The sequence below is a fragment of the Chanos chanos genome, chromosome 5 (genome assembly GCF_902362185.1).
Source record: "Chanos chanos chromosome 5, fChaCha1.1, whole genome shotgun sequence".
In the NCBI taxonomy this organism is placed as follows: Eukaryota; Metazoa; Chordata; class Actinopteri; order Gonorynchiformes; family Chanidae; genus Chanos; species Chanos chanos.
Genome location: NC_044499.1, coordinates 15,748,422 through 15,772,481, shown reverse-complemented (window position 1 = coordinate 15,772,481; position 24,060 = coordinate 15,748,422). Strand labels below are relative to the sequence as shown.

Below are 24,060 nucleotides of genomic sequence, written 5' to 3'. Positions count from 1 at the left end.
CGAGAGAGATAAAACAAATCCCCCTGTTCTCCAAATAGGGTGGTTAGAAAAAGGAAAGACTTGGAGTGTCAAGGTCACCTAGTAAATCCCTTAGGCCACTCATCATGTGTAATCACTAACAGCTGTAAATAAATCCTAGTGCCACTCAAAGTCACACAGATTCACATTAGTAGGAGCATAGGCTTTAGAAAATAAGAAGGACAGCTCTATCAAAGGCTAACTATTCCTCTAAAAGAATGAATGAATGACACAATATGCCCACAGTCATGCACACAGTCATGCACATTAATGATTCACATTTTCTAATATATGTAATACTATGTATTTGTCTCAGGCTGGATTTAGTTAGAAACATCACCATTAACTTAATGTTCTTCCCTTTTATATATGTAGTTAATGTGCATATAGGCAATAATTCAACGCTTAAGTCAGGGTCTGTTCAACTGAGGCATTAAGCATAAGTTGTATATATCCAAACCAACTTACCATTGTTAATCAATTTTAGTAATGGCATTTCATAGTTTTACCCTAAAAGAAAACATTTCTATCTTTCTGCTTCAATTCAAAGAGTGTTTGCATATAGAGTGGAAAAAAAAAACATGTCTGTTTGTCAAAGAGGCGAACCTGATTTTGAAATATCCCCTCTGAATGAATGCACAAACCTGTTAATGTTTGCTGCCACATTAATTGTTTACTTCACACAAAAAATACTGTAATTTTGTTAGATTTCATAGTGAATTCTAAGACAGCCCTTACTTACCAGGACCTGTAGTCTCTGCATTGAAACCCTAGAGCACTGCCCTTCAGACTGGGTGTCCCTCAGGCCTAGTGACTCTTCCAGTGCTGGGAGGAGGGAGAAGCGCTGGTTACAAATGAAGGACTTGGGATCTCTTATTACAGTTGCATAACATACCTCACATCTCTGCACCTGTGTTTTGGGGAGGTGAAAACAAAGTATTAGTTTTGAATCTTGACATGTTTCTCTCTCTCTCTCTCTCTCTCTTGGTTTTTTCTCTTCGTATCTGACCTATTCTGCCACAAATTAACGTAACTGAAAAATGCTGATAATGTGCACTATCTCAGGTTACACATAGTTATCCATCGTAATGCAGATACCCTATAAAAAGATTAGCAAACTGAAAAGGACAGGAACTGAAATGACTATTCTTTAAAAAAAATCACATTTCCATATGTTATGAGACACTTCTAAACTCAGAGTTTAAACCCAGGTCAGACTGATGCAAACACACTGCCACTCAGTACTAAGACATTTCTGTTAAATTTATAAACACATACCTCTGTTGTCTTTGCCACGTTCCCCAAACTGAGTGCTGAAGTGCCACACTGACTTTAGGCAACAGGAGGGGTCAGCGTTATCTACACGGGGCCATTTCCCAGTTATGGCATTTCCCACTTCCAATTGTCACTTTGACACTGGTGCTTGTTTTAAGATGTGGGGTAGTAGCAGAATGGAAAGACATCTTAACACTTCTCCTAGGCACTTAACCCTTTGTTTATCTCTTGACCTTCCCTGCTCTGTAATTATCAGGGTCATTCACACCCCCTCAAGATTTCATCTATGCATATTACTGACATAACTCAGACTGGTTCTCCTCTTTAGACAGGCAAAAGATTTTGCATTTCATAATTATTCGTTAACAGAGTTATCAGTATGAGAGAATGGAAAAATATAATCACAATAAAAAATTATCCATTTTATGCAAAATCATAACTTTTTTTTTACAGCAAAGTGCTAAATCAAAAGTGGACATAAATATTATACAATGAACAAATGTTTAACACTTAGGAATATATTTTATAATACATGAAAATATAATGAAGAAAACTACTTAATAAATTTTGTATCCATGTTCGCGAAAACAGAATAAAGACTTCAAGGTTTATCTGTCTGATTAACCTTTTATATCGCCATAAGGAAACAGCAAATCATTTCCCAGCACTTGACATATATCAAAACAGTGGCACAAGTACATACATTATTAAACAAACCAACACAGATCAAAGCTGATGACAACCAGCTCTACAGCATCACAAGAATTTTAAATAGATCATAAAATGTTGATGGCTCTCAGAATATATCTGCCACTCTTGCTTTGTTTACATGGACAGAAATCTTTACAAGCAGCTCACACAGATGGCACTTGATCCTACACACTGAAAACACCAAAGGCTAAAAGCTCATGGTGCTACACAGGCTGCCCTCCTCAATCAGTGAGATGCACTGTTTGGGAATTTCACAGGGTTATCTTTGTCTTCAAAGAAACAATGCTTTGTCAACCAGACAGGGTCTAAAGGATATGCTTTTGCTGGTTGGTGAGTGATTACGAAGGCAAGAGTAGCTGTAACCTTGACCTATTACTGAGCCATCCTGGGGACTGTTCATTCTCCCTTCTTTTATTTATTATCATTATCTCCTTCCAGTAAGTCTGAAGTATGTCACCTGTGACAAAGCTCTGTGTGTTTTGCTCCACACTTGCCGCCTAGTTAATCTCAGAGACTTACATTCTTTATTTAGATCTCTACTCGCAGAGCATCTGATGTTATTTGGTCTCCAACAAAGTCTGGTCTGTGATGACAAAACACACTATGTTACCAATGTTGCACATTAACTCTTCTTAAGCTCCCTGGGTAATTGAGACCCCACATGGTGAAAATTTCAACCATATCACCTTTCAGAAATCTAATATGTGCTCCTGGGTATTCTAAACAGTGCCAGACGTTGGTGGGCAAAAAATTTCATCCACTTTCCTTTGTGGTCAGAATTCTGATACCTTCAATATACAACAAACTATTCAGACAGTCTGTAAGAGACAGCCTACCTTACATGTTGAGTATCTGACAAATGCCAAAATGGTGATGCTAGCCAAAGCAAATCCGAGCATTTTATCCTAAACTACCCATGAAATGTGAAACAGAAAGACATAAGACCTCACTGAATGTCTGGAAGAATAGCTGAGGCAAAAAAAAACCCCCCACAAAAAACAAACAAACAAAAACCCATACAAAACCTCTTGCTATTGAAAAAATGTATATGTTTCTTACCAACAATTTAATTAGTGGAGTAACTGAAATATAATATTACATATGTTTCCTTACCATGTTTGCTTCAGTCTTTTTAACCTGTGTAATTTTATATATATATGTATATATGCTATCTCAGGATACATAATTATCTGCTTTTGTATTCTAGATGGCGTTGTGATGACTTTGTGACTCCTTGTTACTAATGATGTCAATGAACAGCAACCTAAGAGAGAGGAAGGTCCTAATAAGGAGCCCTAACAATCTCCTCTGCCAATGAATGTGCCAGAGATAAGACTTCCCCCAACTTCTGTAGTGTTCCTCCTTTAATACCCAAAGTCCTGGTCCCTCGCTGTACCCCAACAGAACTCAGACACAATAGCATTCCTACTTAGTGAGATACCATGTCCAAATTTGGGAGAGTAAGTTCCTTTATAAAGAGAATCCATGGTTGACGTCCAGACAGGTCATCACATTAACTGAAGGTAAGATATGAAGACGATTCAGTTAAATTGCTTGCAAAGAATAACTAAATCACGCATGATACACGTTTAAAACAAATGCATTCTTTACTCTCTTTGTTTTCTCCGTCTATACCCTTGAGCTACCAAGCATTATAGAATTTATCAGGGATTACTAAAATACAAGAGAGTAACAGATGGAGGCTCAAGAAACCATTCAAAATATAATTTATGTCTAAACAGGACACAGAACCAGTCATCTCACCTGGAGCACTGAAGGTAAGAGAGCCATCATCTGATAGTTCGCAAAAATGACTAACAAGCTGTAGCTAATTGGTACAGCAATATTTATGAAATGGAACTGAACAGTTGAAATGCCTCACCATCAGCATGCTTATCTGAGAGATGCTGCGTAACGAGTATATTTCTATTTGGTAATGCAAGGAATACTTGCATATGAGGAGAGGAATTGAATACATATAATAAACTAAAACAAAAATTGAAGTGATCTATCTACTCTATCTTTTGGTATTAATTTTCTTATCTCATTCAACACAATATTATCAAGTATTTTGTCTCACGATTCTTTATCATTTCCAACTCTAGACAAAGAAAACATGGGGGACGCCCACATGGCAGAGTTTGGGGCTGCTGCTCCTTACTTGCGTAAGTCAGAGAGAGAGCGACTGGAGGCACAGACTCGTCCTTTTGACATGAAGAAAGAATGTTTTGTGCCTGACCCAGATGAGGAGTATGTAAAGGCTTCAATCATCAGCCGTGATGGTGACAAAGTCACCGCTGAAACTGAGAAAGGGAAGGTAAGATAAGCAACCATACAGTACAGCAACCCAGAGCATCCAGCACTAATAAGAAGCCTGAGAAAGATACTCTGTTCATGTTAGATAATGAATTTAAGTTCAAACATTAACTTCAGACATTTCATGATTCTGTAAGGTGAAGACTTGACAAAAAGCAAGTAAAAGTTATATGCTATTTATTATGTCCATAATGTATAAAGTTTGTATTGATTTTTATTATATTCATACTATTTAATCAAAAACTAATCTCCTACATGTTTTATTAAGAGTCCACAAACTACAAAAAAAAAATGTTAAAGGTCAAAGAAACACTTGTAAATTCCTCAGAATCTTTGTCAGTAACCTATTGATTTGATGCTGACTACTGGCAAATTACAAAATCACTGCACTTCTTTTGCACTTGAGTAAATTTAAGACATAATTAAATGAGTTGATGGAATCTTGGAACATGTTTGGTTTGATCAATAACCAAAACATCAATTCTTTACAGACTGTCACTGTGAAGGAGGCTGATATTCACCCTCAGAACCCGCCAAAGTTTGATAAAATTGAAGACATGGCGATGTTCACCTTCCTTCATGAGCCTGCTGTGCTGTTCAACCTCAAAGAGCGTTATGCAGCATGGATGATCTATGTGAGAAAGCACACACATATCATCATAATCTTGTGTTGCGGAATCAACAAAAACAGTTTTTAACCTCTTGGCTTTTTGCAGACCTACTCTGGGCTCTTCTGTGTCACTGTCAACCCCTATAAGTGGCTGCCAGTGTACAATCAGGAGGTGGTAATAGCATATAGAGGAAAGAAGAGGAGTGAAGCTCCTCCCCACATCTTCTCCATATCTGACAATGCTTATCAATACATGTTAACAGGTATACACTTTAAGCTATAAACCTTCTATATATTATATATGTAAAGAAAAATACAGCACAAGGAATACAAATATATTAAACTATTTAGCAAATGATCAATCTTGAGCCTGACACAGAAGTTAGTTGCAATGTGCCCCTCTCTCTTTCAGACAGGGAAAATCAGTCAATTCTTATCACGTAAGTCGCATTCCATGCTCTTTTGGATTTGAGTTTGTTCACTGGTCTGTGTTGCTTTGATTAACACTACATAGTTCTGTGTCAGTGATGATACTAAGATAAAAACCAGCTGGACACACAAATGGTATGGGGAAACTGACCCCAAAAGATGGCTTTATTTGACCTATCTAGATCAAGTTTCATTAAATGAGTAGAGCAACAGTAATTCATTTAAAAAGTATATATCCATTTTCATATCACATGACACTGAAATGTATGTTTCAACAGTGGAGAATCTGGTGCTGGAAAGACTGTCAACACTAAGCGAGTCATTCAGTATTTTGCAAGTATTGCTGCTGGCGGCTCATCAAAGAAGGATGGTAGTTCTGAAAAAAAGGTGAATGTCAATACTGAAATAATGTTCATAGAAGATAAACTACTGAACAGACATTTACTTCTTGGTGTTATTTTTTTCATCATCAACATTTATATCTTGAATGAACTTTCTTATCCCAGGGTACCCTGGAGGATCAAATCATCCAGGCTAACCCTGCTCTGGAGGCATTTGGCAATGCCAAGACCATCAGAAATGACAACTCCTCAAGATTTGTGAGTGCCCCTATTAAAGTCATTTTAGCTCTAACTGCAAGACATACACTTTTCATCTAAGCTGACCATATTATCAGACAGTATAAGGACACCATCTGCTGGACATACCATTCAGCTGAATAAGTTATCAGAGTTTGTTCTGATTTCAGTGATGCTCACTGACATTCATATGCATTACTATATATTCATATACAGAAAAACATAATATAAATTTGATATCAAACGGTAAGCCAATCAGCTCAGCCCACATGCCCTATTACACTCTAAAGTCATTTCTGATTATTTAGATCATATATAAAGATAGACATATTGTAAGCTATGCTCTGTGTTTAACTGAGTGACCATGTCAAATTGACAGTCCATATTCGGTGTCTAATTACTTCAGTACTATTTTCTTCATTTTAGGGAAAATTTATCCGAATTCATTTTGGAGCCACTGGAAAGCTGGCCTCAGCTGATATTGAGACATGTAAGCATTACCAGTTAACAATTCTGAGATACTGTCATCATTATTTATATAAGCTCAGTTTTTAAAAGTCATAATGACTGTTCCATATTTTAAATGATAATATCTTAGATCTTCTGGAAAAATCTCGAGTGACTTTCCAGCTCAAAGCAGAGAGAGACTACCATATTTTCTACCAGATCTTGTCACAGAAGAAACCTGAGTTGCTAGGTAAGAAACAAATGGCCAGTCTATTACTTATTCTTTGGTTCTGAATGTCATTTGCATGAAATTCTGGACAACTGAACATTCTTTCATCTATTATAGAGATGCTGCTCATTACCAACAACCCATATGACTACGCCTACATCTCCCAAGGAGAGACCACTGTAGCCTCCATTAATGATGCCGAAGAGCTGCTGGCCACAGATGTATGGAAAAACAACTGTTTTTTCCGTCTTGAATTGATTCATGTTGAACACAGTATTGAAATACGTTTTCTCTTACTGTATTTTCAATAGGAAGCCTTTGATGTGCTAGGCTTCACTCCAGAGGAGAAGAATGGCATCTACAAGCTAACAGGAGCCATCATGCACTATGGCAACATGAAGTTCAAACAGAAACAGCGAGAGGAACAGGCAGAGGCAGATGGAACTGAGGGTTTGTGCCAGTCAAAAATCAAGCACTTTCACTATAAAAAAGCATTATATACAGTGTATAATTACAATTGATCACTTTATAATGATTTACCTTAGTGATCTGAGAATCCACTAAAAAAGGCATTGTTTAAATTCCCTAGATGCTGATAAATCTGCATATCTCATGGGCTTAAATTCTGCTGACCTCATTAAGGGTCTTTGTCACCCAAGAGTCAAAGTAGGAAACGAATGGGTCACCAAAGGACAGAATGTCCAACAGGTGAGAAGAACTGATTAAACAAATTAACAGTGCATAATTCACTCCATATCTAATGTAAAAGACTCATCTTCTGAATTTCTATCTTTAAAGGTGTACTATGCTATTGGTGCACTGTCTAAGTCAGTGTATGAAAAAATGTTCCTTTGGATGGTGGTGAGAATAAACCAGTCTCTGGACACAAAGCAGCCCCGTCAGTACTTCATAGGTGTACTAGACATTGCTGGATTTGAGATCTTTGATGTAAGTTTGGTTTTCTGGTGTTGCTATGGATATGCCTGTGCATAAAACATTCCCCAAAATGCTAACGAAATGGCTTCATTGCAGTTCAACACCTTTGAACAACTCTGCATCAACTTCACCAACGAGAAACTGCAACAGTTTTTCAACCACCACATGTTCGTGCTTGAACAGGAAGAGTACAAGAAGGAGGGGATTGAATGGGAGTTCATTGACTTTGGCATGGATTTGCAGGCTTGCATTGATCTGATTGAAAAGGTTGGTATTAGAGGATTTTAATGCACAGCAAAAAGCTCTGAATTAAGTAGCTTTCATATTCCTTGGTTTTGTCTTATTATGTTCTCTTATTTTTCATTTTCTTTAGCCTATGGGTATCATGTCCATCCTTGAAGAGGAGTGCATGTTCCCAAAAGCCAGTGATGCCACCTTTAAGGCAAAGCTTTATGACAACCATCTGGGGAAATCCAATAATTTTCAGAAACCAAGGTTAATCAAAGGAAAACCTGAGGCCCACTTCTCCTTGGTTCACTATGCTGGTACAGTGGACTACAACATCAACAACTGGTTGGTGAAGAACAAGGATCCTCTAAATGAGACTGTTGTTGGACTGTATCAGAAGTCTACACTCAAGCTGTTGGCAATGCTCTTTGCTAACTATGCTGGAGCAGACTCTTGTAAGTATGGGTCACAACACACTGCTAATACATAATTCATTTTTGCAATTTATAGATTTACAGTTTAACAGTTTATCATGACTCTGTAATATCATAAAACTCCCTCATGAAGCTCAAGAGTCTGGAGGTGGTAAGGGCAAAGGTGGTGGAAGTAAGAAGAAAGGCTCTTCTTTCCAAACTGTGTCTGCTCTGCACAGGGTAATTATGACATGTTTACTCTACAACAACGCATTACAAAAGGCTAAAAAAAACACGTTTTGAAAATACTTGAATGTCTTATTTTTTAAAATGATCTCATTTTCCCTCACATTCACAGGAAAACCTCAATAAGCTGATGACAAATTTGAGGTCAACTCACCCTCACTTTGTCCGCTGCATCATTCCCAATGAGAGTAAAACTCCAGGGGTCATGGAGAATCCTCTAGTCATGCACCAGCTACGCTGTAACGGTGTACTGGAAGGCATCCGAATCTGCAGGAAGGGCTTTCCCAACAGAATCCTGTATGGAGATTTTAAACAAAGGTAGGAGGGAATGTAAGCACAGAAGTGAAACTTCACACAGAAAAACGATGCATATTAAACTAGGTGACTTATCCTGTACTATCACTGCTTGTAGATATCGCATCCTGAACCCTGCAGCAATTCCTGAAGGACAGTTTATAGACAGCAAGAAAGGAGCTGAGAAATTGTTGGGATCTTTGGATATTGACCACAAACAGTACAAGTTTGGACACACCAAGGTAGAAAAGCACCCAGACCCTAATCTTACTGATAACAATATCTGCTCTGAAATCAGTAAACCTTTAAAGGTTATTGCGTGAAAACTGTAAGGTAATCATCACACCACCAACTAATACATAGTCATGTTATATTATTACATACCATGATCATACATTAGTTGCTTGTAGTATGATTATCAAACGTAAGTACTTTCATACTTCACACTGAACTAACCATGTTTGAACGTGATTGTGTCAAAGGTGTTCTTCAAGGCTGGATTACTGGGTCAGCTTGAGGAGATGAGGGATGACAGATTATCTCTCATCATTACTGGAATACAGGCCAGATCGCGAGGACTTCTTGCAAGAGTGGAATTCCAGAAGATTGTTGATCGAAGGCAGGAATACTTAAACATTATGTGCTGTTATGCTACCTGCTATGTAATGACTCAAATATATGCGTGCTCTAAATCATCATTAGCAATAAACAAAGACAGCTTATCTAAACTGCCGTTCATGATGTTTTACAGGGATGCATTGCTTGTCATTCAGTGGAATGTCCGTGCTTTCATGGGGGTTAAGAATTGGCCCTGGATGAAGCTCTTTTTCAAAATCAAACCACTTCTCAAGTCTGCAGAGGCAGAAAAGGAGATGGCTAATATGAAGGAGGAGTTCTTGAAACTGAAAGAGGCTTATGCTAAGTCTGAGACCCGCAGGAAAGAGCTGGAAGAGAAAATGGTCTCTCTTCTCCAAGAGAAGAATGATCTTCAGCTTCAAGTCCAAGCGGTTAGTTTAAGAAGCAGACATATCAACTGCCTGTGTCTTTCAACCAGACATATTACTCTCTCAGCATGCACAGATATGATATTATGTGGTGATGTGAATATGAATTTCTCTTAAAACAGGAGCAAGATAATCTTTGTGATGCTGAAGAAAGGTGTGACCAGCTGATCAAAAACAAAATCCAGATGGAAGCGAAGGCCAAAGAGCTCACAGAGAGACTGGAGGATGAGGAAGAGATGAATGCAGAACTGACTGCTAAGAAAAGGAAGCTGGAGGATGAGTGCTCTGAGTTAAAGAAGGACATTGATGATCTGGAACTAACTCTGGCTAAAGTGGAGAAAGAGAAGCATGCCACCGAAAATAAGGTCTAAGTCTTAAAAACAGTTTTATGATTTTATGATATTTGGCTGGAAGTATCAGTATTTTCAATACTTGTTTTATGTGTGCAGGTGAAGAACCTGACAGAGGAAATGGCAGCTCTGGATGAAATCATTGCCAAACTAACGAAGGAGAAAAAAGCTCTGCAGGAAGCCCACCAGCAAACACTGGATGACCTACAGAGTGAGGAGGACAAAGTCAACACTCTAACCAAGGCCAAAGCCAAACTAGAGCAGCAAGTAGATGATGTGAGTTCCGATCCAGGTTTTTGAAAACTGATAAGCATCCACAATGAGGTGAATTTAATAATTGTTTTAAAAAGGATTCATGAATGAGTAACATGAAGTTCTCTTCACTAGCTCGAGGGCTCTCTTGAACAAGAGAAAAAGGTGCGTATGGACCTGGAAAGAGCCAAAAGGAAGCTTGAAGGAGATTTGAAATTATCCCAGGAAAGCGTTATGGATTTGGAAAATGACAAGCAGCAACAGGAGGAACGTCTTAAAAAGTATAAATAACTAAATAAGTGGACATTTTCTGTGGTTTATGGTATATGGACATGGTACACCCCTGTATGATATATATGTCTTATCTAAACTTTTTACCATAGGAAGGACTTTGAAATCAGCCAACTGAACAGTAAGATTGAGGATGAGCAGGCCATTGGTATTCAGCTGCAGAAAAAAATGAAAGAACTCCAGGTAATTGTAGATTATAAATTATGGGGCAAAATACATGATTTTGTTCAAATAAATTTAGAATTAATTACTGGAAATGTGCAATTTTTATCACAAGGCTCGCATTGAGGAGCTGGAGGAAGAGCTTGAGGCAGAAAGAGCTGCCAGAGCTAAGGTGGAGAAACAGAGAGCAGACTTATCTCGGGAGTTGGAGGAAATAAGTGAGAGGCTGGAGGAGGCTGGAGGAGCCACCGCCGCTCAGATTGAGATGAACAAGAAGAGGGAGGCCGAGTTCCAGAAACTTCGCAGAGACCTTGAAGAGGCCACTCTGCAGCATGAGGCCACAGCAGCAACACTGCGGAAGAAACAAGCTGACAGCGTGGCTGATCTGGGAGAGCAGATAGACAACCTGCAGAGAGTCAAACAGAAACTGGAAAAAGAGAAGAGTGAGCTCAGGCTGGAGTTAGATGATGTGGTTTCCAACATGGAACATATTGTTAAAACAAAGGTACCAGAATTTTTTTTTTTTTTTCAAATTTTGCCCTGAACTTTTTAAACCTTATTTTGTAATCTTTATGACATATCTTGTTCTGTAGGCAAATCTTGAGAAAACCTGTAGAACACTTGAAGACCAAATGAGTGAATACAGGTCTAAATTTGAAGAAAGCCAGCGCAGCATTAATGATTTCACCATGCAAAAAGCTAGGCTACAGACTGAGAATGGTAAGACGGTCCAGTAAACAGTCATTTTTGTTTTTCATTTTTGTTAGGTGACCTTTGAATACACTGATAATAACCATGTAGGATAATCTCCATAGGTGAACTTGGAAGGCAAATGGAAGAGAAGGACTCTCTAATTTCTCAGCTGTCCAGAAGTAAATTATCTTATACTCAACAAATTGAAGACCTTAAAAGACAGCTGGAAGAGGAAGTGAAGGTTGAACTTTCTTATGTATAATAAATAGCTGCATCTTAACTTTTTTCCAGTGTAATGGACATTCTAAATGTTCATACCTAATTAATGTTCCAGGCCAAGAATGCTCTAGCTCATGCAGTGCAGTCCGCACGTCATGACTCTGACCTGCTTAGAGAGCAGTATGAGGAGGAGCAGGAGGCTAAGGCAGAGCTGCAGCGCAGTCTCTCCAAGGCAAACTCTGAGGTGGCTCAGTGGAGAACCAAGTATGAAACCGACGCCATTCAGAGGACTGAAGAACTGGAGGAGGCCAAGTAAGACACTATGAAATCACTCCTTTCCTATTTATTTGTTTAGTGCTGGATCTCTCTCTGATAGGATATATCTCCTCTGCTGACAGATAAACTTTTTGTTAGTGTTATGTTTCATTTAAAATGTAAGACGAACAAAAAGTTTTTCTGTTAGCTGGGCAAACTCCAAATAAAAGGACATAATATGTTGGTTACTTTTTTATGATGGATACACAAAACTCTATGTTTGTTCTTTTCTAACCCATTCAGGAAAAAACTGGCTCAGCGTTTGCAGGATGCTGAGGAAGCAGTGGAGGCGGTGAATGCTAAATGCTCCTCCTTAGAGAAGACTAAACACAGACTCCAGAATGAGATTGAAGATCTCATGGTAGATGTGGAAAGATCTAATGCAGCTGCTGCAGCTTTGGACAAGAAGCAAAGAAACTTTGACAAGGTAACGCTAATCATATTTACACTAACTTAGAAACAAGTCTAAAGGTGACTACAGACTGTAAGATTTCAGCAATCTTATAAGTTTATTGCAAGCCACATCGTGCGACATGGATTTAATAAACTTGGGTACGACATCAAGTTTGATGCATGTAGACTGTACGATGATAACACCTGCTGGATCTAGGCTAAAACGGAAGTCAATACAAGAATAAAACATCATTAGCGTTAGTAGACATAGCGTTAATAGTTGGTTTGTAGACATAGGTTGTAGCAGCAGTCTCATTGTGAAATGGTCATCCCAAATTTCTGACACTGTCAGAATTTTGTCCCAGGCTATCTCTGGTTGCCAGACCAGGACAATGGCCATCTTTGAACCTCTCTCACAGTGCGACGTAGGACCATGGTTTTGAAGCCACGACCAAAGATATCGCCACGTTTTGTCATCTTTTGTCTGGGACAGCCCAAAATTGCACAGTGTATACCTGCCTTACGGACCAGTCTTTAATGTTGGCCATGAACTGCTTCCTTTAGGTCCTGGCTGAATGGAAGCAGAAGTATGAAGAGTCTCAGAGTGAGCTGGAGAGCTCCCAGAAGGAGGCCAGATCTCTGAGCACTGAACTGTTCAAACTGAAGAACTCCTATGAGGAGTCCTTGGATCATCTGGAAACTATGAAAAGAGAGAACAAGAATCTTCAAGGTAAGCTTTAAGTCCTATGTAATCAGAATACAGCATTACCAACGACCAGCATACAAAACTCTAAAGGTAATATGTGTTTTTCAATCTAGAGGAGATCTCTGACCTTACTGAGCAACTTGGTGAGGGAGGTAAGAGCATCCATGAGCTGGAAAAAATAAGGAAGCAGCTGGAGCAAGAAAAAAGTGAGATACAGTCTGCTCTGGAAGAAGCAGAGGTAACTGCTTACTTGGAGTTCAATTTATTTAGCATACTATATACTGCCAGCTTCTCATACACACTGCAAAACAGTTTGTGCACTAAGAGTAATTAGAATGCTAATGCAATCTCAGGACAACTTTTAAATGATGACAGTGCAATGAATATTTATTAACTCTTTACTTTTTGTTATTAAAAAGGCATCACTTGAGCATGAGGAGGGTAAGATCCTGAGAGCTCAACTAGAATTTAACCAGGTGAAAGCTGATATTGAGAGAAAGCTTGCTGAGAAAGATGAGGAAATGGAACAATCAAAGAGAAATCTTCAAAGGACTATCGACACCTTGCAAAGCTCTTTGGAAGCAGAGACTCGCAGCAGGAATGAGGCCCTGAGGCTGAAAAAGAAAATGGAGGGAGACCTCAATGAGATGGAGATCCAGCTGAGCCAGGCTAATAGGCAGGCTGCTGAATCCCAAAAACAACTAAAGATTGTTCAGGCTCATCTAAAGGTGGAGTACACAATCATTTGGCTAGTGATACTATAGCTGTTTCAGATGTAAACACATAACAATATTTTTTTTATTTCTAATTAAATGTGGTTATGAGTATCACAACAACTGTACCAAGTAATCTAACAATGATTTTTGACACATGTTTGGTTGACTGATTGATAAGTGGTACAGTGGAAACTGATTAGAGTTGTTAGAGCGGTTACTGACAGGGCAATATTGTCAATTATGTTTCCTACAGGATGCTCAGCTTCAGTTAGATGACTCTCTGCGAAGTAATGATGACCTTAAGGAGAACATTGCCATTGTGGAGAGGCGCAACAATCTTCTGCAGGCGGAACTAGAGGAGCTAAGAAGTGCTCTGGAGCAAACTGAAAGAGGTCGAAAGCTTGCTGAACAAGAACTAATGGACATCAGTGAGAGAGTGCAGTTGTTGCACTCTCAGGTAAAGAACAGATGTAACTGATAATCAGATATTAACAAAACTATACATCCTATGTGGCTGTTTCCTCAATTTAAACTTAATTACAGAAGGCATGTGCATTCTTTCAAAGTACATTCTTTCTTTACCTTCTACAATAATAACGTGTCTTCAGAACACAAGCCTTCTGAACCAAAAGAAGAAGCTGGACGGCGACATATCCCAGCTTCAGACTGAGGTGGAGGAGGCTGTGCAAGAGTGCAGAAATGCTGAGGAAAAGGCCAAGAAAGCCATCACTGATGCTGCCATGATGGCAGAGGAGCTGAAGAAGGAGCAGGACACCAGTGCTCACCTGGAGCGTATGAAAAAGAACATGGAGCAGACCATCAAGGACCTGCAGCACCGCCTGGATGAAGCAGAACAAATTGCTATGAAGGGTGGCAAGAAACAGGTGCAGAAACTGGAGGCCAGGGTAAGTGTTTGATCATTTACGAAGGCACATTAAAATGTCATTGCTCTTTACACTTCAGTGTTAATATTTTCTGCTCCAATAGGTGAGGGAACTGGAGAATGAAGTGGAATCCGAACAGAAAAAGAGCAGTGAAGCTGTCAAAGGGATTCGTAAATATGAGAGGCGCATCAAGGAGCTCACCTACCAGGTCCTTCAGATTTTTTTCCTTTCCACCAATACAATATATTCATGCTGAAAAGTGGCGGCGAGCGATTTACAATTTAATGGTTGGTTACTAAAAGGTAGATAAACTGTTTTTTTTTCTGTCTCCAAAGACTGAGGAAGACCGTAAAAATATGGCCCGTTTGCAAGACCTTGTGGATAAGCTGCAACTAAAGGTCAAAGCATACAAAAGAGCTGCAGAGGAGGCTGTGAGTAAAGGCAAAAATTTAGGGAGGCACAGTTTATGTGTTACAGTGTGATTTTGAGGTTCTAAAACACATCAACATGTTCCACCACAGGAGGAACAGGCCAATGCTAATCTGGGCAAGTTCCGCAAGCTGCAGCATGAGCTAGATGAGGCTGAGGAGAGAGCTGATATTGCTGAGTCTCAGGTCAACAAACTACGTGCCAAGAGTCGTGACATTGGTTCTAAGGTTAGTAAAACAGTGATATAGCATTTGCCAATCATTCTCCACTGTCAAAGACTGCACTCCAGGGGTTCTAGCTTACATCCATAACAACGTGGCACAAATCGAAATGCAAGTGTCTTTGTTAGTTTCAGACCAATGCAGTTGTCATTTTCCTGTCCAGCACCCACGTTGTTTAAAAAGCAAATGAATTTGCCTCTATCGTGGTGGTTGGTCCCATTGGGCTGTTGGCTGTTGCTATTTTGAATGCAACTGAAAGCGTCTGTGCTTAGACCAACAAAAACCTGGTCTAAAGTCAGGTCGCAGTTGTTTAGTTGGAAAATGGAGTACCTGATTGGACAGAGGATTGGGAGATGGCGGAGGCAGTGAATCGGCGAATTGCTCTTTTCATTCATATGCTAAGTCCACCGTTGTGAGAGCAATCCATAAAGGTGCCAGCACAGGTGGCTTTCAAAGGCCATGTGCTTAGTTCGTTAAAATAGAGCCCTAGATGTTTTTTTTATGGTTTTGTATGGTCTCCGGAGAACATCAACTGTACATACAGCTTTTGCAAGGATTTAACAAGTGAATGGATATGAAACTTACTAAATGACATCTCTGAGAGTGGCAAGTGTATGTTCTGTCTAGGTCGTAAACTATAAATAACACCATGACAACATTTAATCTCTCACACGGTGAAATTTACTAGACAAGTTCATGGCTACCTTCGTTTTCTTGAGCAAGAGTAAATTGTGTGTGCCAAACTTGCCAATGTCTAGGCCATAAATAAAATTCCAATTTTATTTTTTAGATTTATTTTTAGGTGTCACATGCATATATATAAATAGCATAAAATTAATATTAATCCCTAAAATCCTTTATTTAAAGAGAATTTATGTAAGCTGTTCATTTCAGTTATGTCATTTTTTAAATGTTTAGATATAGTGAGAACTCATGATTACTGTGATTATGCAATTGATCTCTTTGAAACCTGCTTCCCATTTGATTTAGTTTATTTGAATCTAAGGTCTGGCATATAGCTAAGATAATTACGCCAAAGGTTTTTGAGAAAATACATTTTTGTTACATCAACCTGAAAAAACTATTTCTAAAACCAATTCTTCCAAAATTTTCTCTATTTCTCCTGTCACAGAAAGGACATGACGAAGAGTGAAGCTTTCGGATTGACTTTCTTGAATGCCTCTTGTATGCTGTGCATTAGTTTCCTCGATTATCTCTCGCTTCAAACTGTAGAATAAAGTTGAAATGCACTGAAACGGTTCTCTTCTGTAATTATGTATGAAATGAATGACATTACCACACAGTACCTCTTTCAGTACAAAGATTCATGGTATCAAGAGTCACATTACAAGTCAAACACAATCAAATTTTCAAACTGTGGTATTGTTGGATCTCAGAGTTCTGGTCCTACCTGTGTCTCTAGCTCCTGCTTTGATCCCCAGCAGTACACACTTGACAGTTGTGTCCATGAGCAGTTACATGGGAAAAACTGTCATTCTCAAAAATAGAACAGTGGTAGTTTCTGCTTAAATGTAGTTTATCAAAGTCTTTACAAAAACCACACTTCGTTCAATACTGCATTGAAAACTAATCCTCAGTGTTGCCTTTAGCTCAGATATATCAGACTAATTTATAAAATTTGGTTCATTACAGCATTAATGTAAGTAATTCTGCAATGATAGACAGGTAATCATAATAATTAAAATAATGTATTGTTTTCAGCTTAAAATCTAAATGAACCACAAAAATATTTTTTCTTTGTACATCTCAGTTGTATACCTCAAATCTCTCCCACTCACTGGTTACTTAAAGGAGAACTGTTGTTCAGAGGTCTTTGTATTCTTTAGCTTCATTAGAGTTTAAAATGTGGCCTAATTGCATGTTGAGACAATCTTTGAGGGGAAACAATCTGAAAATAAAAATAATATTTGCTACAATTAATTTTAAATACCGGATAAAAATGTCACACAAGACAGATATGTTAATTAAAGATTTTGGATTTTTACTAACAAAAATTGGTTCAAAATGCTGGATTAAAGAAAAACTACTCCATGGAAAGTGAAAAAAGAAAAGCAACATTATGGATTAGCAGTATTAGCAGTATTCCATGACAAAATATGTGGTCAGTACGCAAGGCACATTACCACAGAAATATTTCTTTAAAAACTGTGTAAAAATTCTTCCAGTCTATATGTCAAATCACTCAAATATTATTAATAGGTGACATGTACAATTCAGAAATGATTAGTATTTAAAACAAGGTTGAAATGCTCTTACCACATTGAAAAGGCTCAACTTCCCTGATTGCAGAGATATCAGCAGTTGGAGAGAGGAGTTCAATTTATGTAAATATACACTTGTAAATATTCACACATCTCACTCTGATTACATTGAAGCGCAATTTAGGGTCCCCACTGAGTCCTCTCAGGCAGACATTTCCACAGAGTTCACTCTGAAGACGTGATGACAGAGAACCACATTAAATACGAGAGGACCAGTGTTTGACATTGGCACTGTAGTAACTTTGTCCATTCGCTCTTGGTTTGAAGTGAACTGAAATGACAATGTCAATTTTAATCTGTATGAATAATTTATGAAGGTCATTCTCAAAAATTCCAGTCTTCTTTGTCATTTTCTGGGGTGGTGGAGCTGCAGTGAGTAACTCATAAAAGAATTAGAACTGATGAGTATTATAATCTATATTAATTCCAAGTGTCTGTTATAGCAGTGCCAAACAAAACAAAGCAAAACAAAAACAAATAAAAACCTAATGAATGTTAACTCTTAAGAAAGATACAAATTTGCAATTCTGTGGCAATAAAAATATTGCAGTACACCACCATACTTGTGTAATATTCATGATGCTACCACGATGGCAGAGCAGCTGAGGAAAGGGCAGGACACCAGTGCTCCCCTGGAGAATAAAAAGAACACGAGGCAAACTGTAAAACGCCTGCAGCACAGCCTGGATGAAGCAGAACAAATTTCAATGAAGCGTGGTAAGAAACAGGTGAAGAAAATGGAGAACTGTTGTAGTAAGTAGATAAGGAAGAAAGTTTGTATTTTATTTTATTTTGTAGCAACCAAAACACAATAGAAAAATAGCTTTTTTATCCAAACACATAATCGTTAGATCTTGCCCATGACAATCCAGCGGAATCAAAATGTCAGCAGGAAATTTTGGAGCTACTACTGTGACATGGCCTGTCACCAGCATGCACACTGTGAAGTATTAGAATATGTCTACCATTATTTATCTCAAATAAAATTTGTTTCAGGTTCACTTCTGTACTTTGAGAAAAAAAAGAGAAACCAAAAAGTCCACTTCTATGCAATATGACTTGGTAATATGTCTAGATATAACAAAACTTATAAAACACAATCAATTGCTTGTCTTATACATATTACTTTTTAATATATGACTGAAATAAGAAGTAGGCTGTACATTACAAAACTCACTGAAATACCTATTTTCATTTAAAACAAACAAACAAACAAAAACCCCCCAGAATTTAGCTGGTCTGACCTTTAGACATTAATTTATGAATGATTGCAACAAGAAGCGTTAACAAATTCACACCTTCACACAGATGAAAAACACTCAGCAGGAAGTTCACTGGGTTATAATTTCTTTTAAGATAAAGGAAACAATGTGACTGAAACTGAAATGGATGACATAATGGACAAAACCTATGAGTCAACAGATCTTAACAAACAAAAGTAGAGCGTTTTAGTCTGCAGACATTTTTAATCTGTACTTATTGTTCATCTTTGTGTCACAAGACCTCACAGAATGACTAGTATTCATTTTTCACGTGAAATGAAATAAAACACACACATACACTCATGTTTCCATTTGTCTTTTTATTCATGATTAATATTCACATCACTAGTTAACAATTAATCACAATGAACACCTCTTTCATACCAAAAGATTACATCTTAAATCAAAGGGGAGACAATGAATCCAATTTAAGACCCATGACTACAGTCCATTGTCCTCTGCATGCTCTGTGATGCGTTCTATGGCAAATACACAGGTAGTGTGTCCTAATAAAAGACATACACCTAAAAGGCTCCTTGCTGTTTAACTGGAGCATTCTACTACACACATGCCAAATAACAGCTAATATTAGTTTCACACTGAGGTGCAGCATGGACATCTGAACAACATTCAAGGGCTATGTGTCAGGTGCAGCATGTGGGTGGACTCCTTGTTCCAGGGGTTACTGATGATCTTTTAACCTCTCTTCCCACTTTCTGCCTCCTGTTAACAATACACCCCTCTGCTCATAGCTGGAATGACACGGTCTGATGATACAAATGACTCTTATGAGTCCATTTTATTTTATTTCTAAGAAATAAGAGATCTGAGGATATGCAAACGTTGTTGAGTGCAGTAGTTTAAGTTAGAGAAATTTCTCATGCAAATATAACTGTTTAGAACTAAGAGTTGGTGGGCTAAAAGAGGAGAGTGCACTGAGACAAACCATTCATGAGACACTAACATACCTTTGATGCTGGCACTTCATTGTCTCCATACCGACAACAAACACACACACCTCCTCTCAATTAAATTTGTTAAAGTTTGTGACCCAATGTGATTTTAATTAACACAAAACCTTACACATATATATATTCCTTGCATCTTGAATACATTACATTTTAAAAACATTCTTGCTCATCAGCCCTTTTTAAAGAAAAAGGCAGACTCACATAAGAATAAAACACTGTCTGAAGAAAGGTACATGAATGCAAAAGCTTTTCTTGTCTTTTCAGTCCAACCCACTGAAGAACTCTTTTTTTTCCCCCATGTGTTGATAGAAAGAGTGAGATGTGTATTTACAAACAGCTTTGTGAGGATTGGTGGAGGGGTGTGTGTGTGTGGTGGCATAGACCGGAGGAACAAGTGTCATAAATAAGACATCTGACAGACACAAGGAGAATTGACTGCAGGGATGAAAGTGTGTGATCACCGTACCAAGAGCACAACACTGAAGTTTTACGGAAGCAACTCCGCAAATTGCACACTTACTGCCAAATAAACTACAGACAGGACCATGTATACTAGCCTTACACTAGGGAATATTCATTGGCTCTCGTACATAATGTATCTACGGCCCACTCCACATTACATAGGTGTTGCACGCATGGGAACTCTGGGGCCCATCAAGGTCATTGTTGGGGAATGTCTAGGAAAGCGTTCTGTTGGTTACTATTCAAAATGTAACTTTTTTTTTTTTTTTGCACAAAAAACAATCAATAATTAAGGTGCTTTCAAATGATCACTTCTATTATCCAGCATTACTGTCCCTATCCTGTCCCAGATCTTGCTTGTTTTTCAAATACTGAACAGCCTTCTTTGATTTCCCAATGGTGTGTTAACACTGACTAACTCCAAAGAACCAGTACGGATCTGCATGAAGACATTAAAGTTTGGAGAAGACAAATGAATATTTTGGAATAACCTAATAAGTTTCACCCTGTTTTCAAGGCATAATTCTGTGACTTTCACCTCTATGTCACACAGAATCTCTAAATAAAGTGACTTTTTCATACACAGGAATTGTGCTATTATGTCAATCAAGATTCTCCACAAACACTGTGCAAAGTTCCTAACAACCCCCCTTTAGAAAACAAAATTTCCAATTGTGCCATTTACACACTGAATGACACAAATAAGACATGTTCAGAGGGCAAACAAAGCCAACAATATCTGCCGGGAATACCAACAGAATTGATAAAACTGTTGAATAATTTGGGGAACTTTTAACACTGACTGCACATTATTGTATATTTTATCACACAATTATTGTCAAAAACAATTATGACAAACTGAATTTGGCAAACTGGATCTTAAAGCAGACTGGATCATATTCCAATACTTAACACAGTTATAAATTCTGCATATACCTTCAATCACTTCACCATAAACGTATTATTTGCAAATTAATTCAAAACTGAATATTTTAGCTTTTAAACAAATACTCATGGTCTTTTTATACCCACAAGATACACTGTGTAAACACATTCCCATCCTCACATCCTAACATTTAAAATATCCCATGTAAGCATCATTCTTCTTACTTTTTCTTCACCCAACCTTCCTATCTCATCCTATCAGTATGTCGTGCGGTACTTTATGTTTGCCGGTGTGGTTGGGGAGTGTGTGTCCTATCAGCCAAGATCACAATATTGCTTTGAGAGAAACCATACAATAAGAGAAAGTAGTAATCTAATGATGAGACAACATAATGATACAGATAAACTGTTATAGTAACTTACGCAAACACGATACAGAGAGAGAGAGAGAGAGTGAGTGTGTGTGTGAGAGAGAGCAAGAGAGAGAGAGAGAGAGAAAGAGAGAAAGGAAAGATTTTCCAAAGATGTAAATATCCTATTGTTCCAACAGCCTACGAGTTTTTTATAGAGAGAGTGCTGTTTGGGGAGAGGGACCAGTGGTTATAATTCTGTGCATTTATAAAGATGTGGAGGATGGGGCAGAGGGAAGAGCTGAATGGATGGTGGCTGGTTAGTCTTTTTACTTGTTTAAGATTTAAAGACAGCCCCACATGCTCATAATACAGGGTGCTTAACTAATTCTGATAATACGATGTAATAAGCTACATCTCAAGTGAATTCTGGGGTTCCCATTAGGAGGACAAACACGGCCGAACAGTTGGTAGTTTGAGGTATGGTCTCTAAGGTTAGGTCTGTCTTGGGGATAGCGTTGGCTGATATTAAGTTTACAAAGAAACACTGTGGTGCTTAGTAGTAAAATTTTAGTGGTGCTTGTACTAAGGGATAGTGACTGTGACTGTTTAGCAGGAGCAGACAGGATAATTACATTCTGTACTTACGCAATGAACATAATCTTGTCCAGGGGGCCAAACTTTAAACTCAACCTCAAACCTAATCCCATATTCAGACATGTTCAAATCAAGCCAGAGAAATCCCAGACGAGACCTTAAAAACCTTGCCAGAACCTTCTCCCTCTCTGAAAACTGCTGTACGCAGCGTGAGCTGAGGAAAAGAGAGAGCGCTAATGGTGTGGTGAGGTTAAAGCAGGTTTAAAGGATCGGGGCGTGCTAAAATCAGAGTCCTTGTCCTGCGTACGTACTGGTTTGCACCTTTCCCCTGGGTGAGTGGACGGGGCAGGCTGGATTGAGTGAGAGGAGATGGCGGACCCCAGAGAAACACTGAGAGAGGTGCTGCGATGTGGGTGGGGGGTGGCTGCCACTCAGGGAGGACCTGGAGATGATACTGACGCCGTGGTCCGTGCGAGCTCGTGCGTTCTCGCGGAAGCTGAGCTTGTAAGACTCAATCTAGAGAGAAAGAGATAAGACTCACATTACATGAGAGGCGACTAAAACTAGAGGGAGGACGGAAACAAAGGTAAACCAAGGACGTATAAAGGGGCAGAAGAACAAAAGGGGACAAGAGAAAAGAGGTGGGAAGCAAGGTAGAAAAATATAACTTGGATAATATAAATGAAATTCACATTAAAACCGATTACAAATTGAGACGATGGATCAAAAGGCAAAACGGCTCCAGGAGAAACACAACCCTACATAATGGCACTGAACATGGCTAGCACAAATGCCCCTGGTTAAGGCTGGGGGGTCTCTGTGTAGGAGAAGGTGGTATTTTAGGCAGGATATGGTGCCTGAGGATCACTTACTTGTCCCAGGGATGAGTTTGTCCAGGCCCTGGGGGTCCCAGAGTCCCTCTCCAACAGAGGGCATGGGTGCAGGGGCACCCTCCTTTAGCCCATTTTCCTTTGTCCCATTGGTTGCCTGGGTCGGGGGGACACCAGGGGGAGATGGGCTTGTCTGGGATTTCTCCTGTCCCCCCTCAGCCTGGAAACAAAAGTGCAAAAGTAACGGGTCAAAAAAAGGGCTGGGGTGCTGAGAGACAGACTGTGAATTTATGTGTCATAGGACGTGAGAAAAAAAAACTGAACAAAACAGGCGGAACTGGATGTGGGTAAAGGTAGGGATAACATACAATACAGTAAACATTTGTATTTAAATGACTATGGGAAACTCCTTCATTGCACAGTGAGTCTAGGTGAACTGGTGATGGGTGACAATATGTAACAAACTGAAAAAATGAATGTGTGTAAACACAGCTCATGCCACAGAGGTATAAGAGGTGAAAAAAAAATAGGATTCATCAAGTAAACGATTAAATGTTTTCTTCAGGCTTAGCTGACGTAACATGGGACTTCTGCCCTCTTGTGGATAAAATCTAAACCTAAGTCTCTCTCTCATCAAACAAAACAAGCCATCATGCAAATCAAAGAGCATACGTGAGTGTGTGAAGGTCTGTGATCTTCTGTGTGAGTGCAAAATGCAATCTCAGAGAGAAAAAAAACAAAACATGCATGCAGGAGCTGCACAAGCAAAAGAGAGGGTGTGAGTGGTCAGGACTGTAGTGCTTAGACTGTTTCCTCTGGAGAAAAAGCTTCTACAGGCTGAGGGGGTTGAGCAACTGACTGTCCTCTTAATCTGTTGATTGTAATTAGAATGAGATCCACACCCTGCATAGAGTATACAAATTGAGATGTACCTCTACACACCTTCCCCTTGCTCATACCCCTCTAAATGAATGACATCCAGTCACCGTTACCTATGGAGAAACCTGGTGTCCCCTTTAATCTCTGTACTGATTAGGCCCTAGACTGAAACTCACC

At 38.8% G+C, this 24,060-nt stretch overlaps 2 protein-coding genes across 3 annotated transcripts in view; one reads left to right on the top strand and one right to left on the bottom strand.

Moving 5' to 3' along the window:
- The first annotated feature begins 4,120 nt into the window (after window positions 1-4,120).
- Window positions 4,121-16,518, top strand: LOC115813209 (myosin-7). Of its 2 annotated transcripts, none has more exons than XM_030775823.1 (37): window positions 4,121-4,321; window positions 4,812-4,955; window positions 5,037-5,193; window positions 5,343-5,370; window positions 5,638-5,746; window positions 5,866-5,958; window positions 6,364-6,427; window positions 6,536-6,634; window positions 6,731-6,834; window positions 6,925-7,063; window positions 7,203-7,321; window positions 7,412-7,561; window positions 7,646-7,816; window positions 7,923-8,232; window positions 8,360-8,430; window positions 8,549-8,754; window positions 8,849-8,972; window positions 9,213-9,349; window positions 9,482-9,737; window positions 9,857-10,099; window positions 10,184-10,360; window positions 10,472-10,617; window positions 10,720-10,810; window positions 10,905-11,294; window positions 11,383-11,509; window positions 11,605-11,723; window positions 11,817-12,013; window positions 12,260-12,443; window positions 12,974-13,139; window positions 13,229-13,353; window positions 13,535-13,843; window positions 14,085-14,288; window positions 14,440-14,736; window positions 14,819-14,923; window positions 15,051-15,146; window positions 15,237-15,371; window positions 16,498-16,518. In XM_030775823.1, exons 1-37 carry the CDS (start codon window positions 4,121-4,123, stop codon window positions 16,516-16,518), a joined length of 5,814 nt encoding a protein of 1,937 aa, XP_030631683.1. The 2 variants fall into 2 exon arrangements, with proteins under 2 accessions (XP_030631683.1, XP_030631682.1); XM_030775822.1 differs by having other exon boundaries at window positions 8,345-8,430.
- Window positions 16,519-22,593: 6,075 nt separating this feature from the next.
- The window catches only part of map4l (microtubule associated protein 4 like), a 33,394-nt gene continuing 31,927 nt past the window's right edge, over window positions 22,594-24,060 (bottom strand). The window contains exons 16-17 of the mRNA XM_030773090.1: window positions 23,047-23,224; window positions 22,594-22,690 (exon numbers count right to left, since the gene is read on the bottom strand). Coding sequence (XP_030628950.1) covers window positions 22,686-22,690; window positions 23,047-23,224 — 183 coding nt within the window. The 3' untranslated portion in view covers window positions 22,594-22,685. The remainder of the gene's footprint in view (window positions 22,691-23,046; window positions 23,225-24,060) is intronic.